The sequence below is a fragment of the Apaloderma vittatum genome, unplaced genomic scaffold (assembly GCF_000703405.1).
Source record: "Apaloderma vittatum isolate BGI_N311 unplaced genomic scaffold, ASM70340v1 scaffold7241, whole genome shotgun sequence".
Taxonomy (NCBI): domain Eukaryota; kingdom Metazoa; phylum Chordata; class Aves; order Trogoniformes; family Trogonidae; genus Apaloderma; species Apaloderma vittatum.
In genome coordinates this window covers 961-1,996 of record NW_009699516.1, presented here as the reverse complement: position 1 = coordinate 1,996, position 1,036 = coordinate 961, and the positions used below count along the sequence as shown (strand labels likewise).

Sequence of the window (1,036 nt, the reverse complement as noted above, 5' to 3'; positions counted from 1 at the left end):
ACTGCCCGAACACAGGGGTTGCCTGCTGCCCCCCAGGAGATGGAGGTGGCAGCATGTCACCCAGTTGTGCACCCTTCCATGCCAGTGCAGCAATGCCTCCTCTACCCAGGTGCAGAGTAGATAAATCCCACCAAGCCCTGCTGTGCCTGTTCACACACCTGAGGGGCATTAGCAGCTGGAGCCTTGTAGTAACCCTCCTGCTTCCTGGGGGTGTTTGCAACCTGCCACCCACTCAGTGGTGCTCAATTGGCTGAAGCACTGGATGCAGGTAGAAGAAACGCCCCAGGAAGGGTTCCACACCCAGGCACGGCAGGATCAACCGGACCCCATCAGCACCCTGACAGTCCCTCATGGTGCACACATTGGAGATGAGTTGAGGGTATATATATTTCCCATGTGAATCCAGGGGGTTTCAGCCAACCTGCACTTCTTGGGGTGCTCATCCCGTTTATTGTTGAACTCCAGGGAGATCTTCGCATCCAGGCCAATGCCGAAGTAGTTATTCATGACGCATTTCTCCAAGAAGTGGCTGAAAGCAGCGAACAGGGCAGGCAGGTTGGGAGGCAGTTGCACACTGGCAACTGTTGGATTGGCACTGGGGGCCAGAGTGTAAAATCTGCCGGAGCTGCAGCATGAGGCCCTGGAGAGGTTGGCACTGGGAAGCCTGGCCCAAGCTAGCGGGGATGGCTGGACCCCTGTCGGTCCCCATGGTGGGGTGTAGCACACCCAGGCCCTCCTTGCACAGGGCAGTGGGAGCCCTGAGTTCCCAGCACAAGCATAGTGCTGGCCAGTGGGCTAGAACCAAGAGCTCCAGCACTGGGCACATGCAGGCTTCCCCAGCGCGAGCACTGCTAGGCACCAGGGATGCCCCACTGGCGGGCAGAGGATGCCCCTGCAGCCACCTCTAAGAGGCAGCATGGTCCCAGCTCTGCTCCCACTCCGTGATGGATGCCAAGGGTGGACCAGGATCCCTGGGGCAGGCAGACTCACAGAGGGCTGGGGTCTTCAGGGAACTGCAGGCTGGCAAACGAGGCTG

At 59.5% G+C, this 1,036-nt stretch overlaps 1 protein-coding gene across 1 annotated transcript in view; it reads right to left on the bottom strand.

Moving 5' to 3' along the window:
* LOC104280671 (diacylglycerol kinase delta-like) overlaps positions 1-1,036 on the bottom strand; it is a gene marked incomplete at its 5' end in the record, with an annotated part of 5,000 nt that overhangs the window by 3,080 nt on the left and 884 nt on the right. Inside the window, 2 exons of the mRNA XM_009878400.1 lie at positions 159-204; positions 422-581. Coding sequence (XP_009876702.1) covers positions 159-204; positions 422-581 — 206 coding nt within the window. The remainder of the gene's footprint in view (positions 1-158; positions 205-421; positions 582-1,036) is intronic.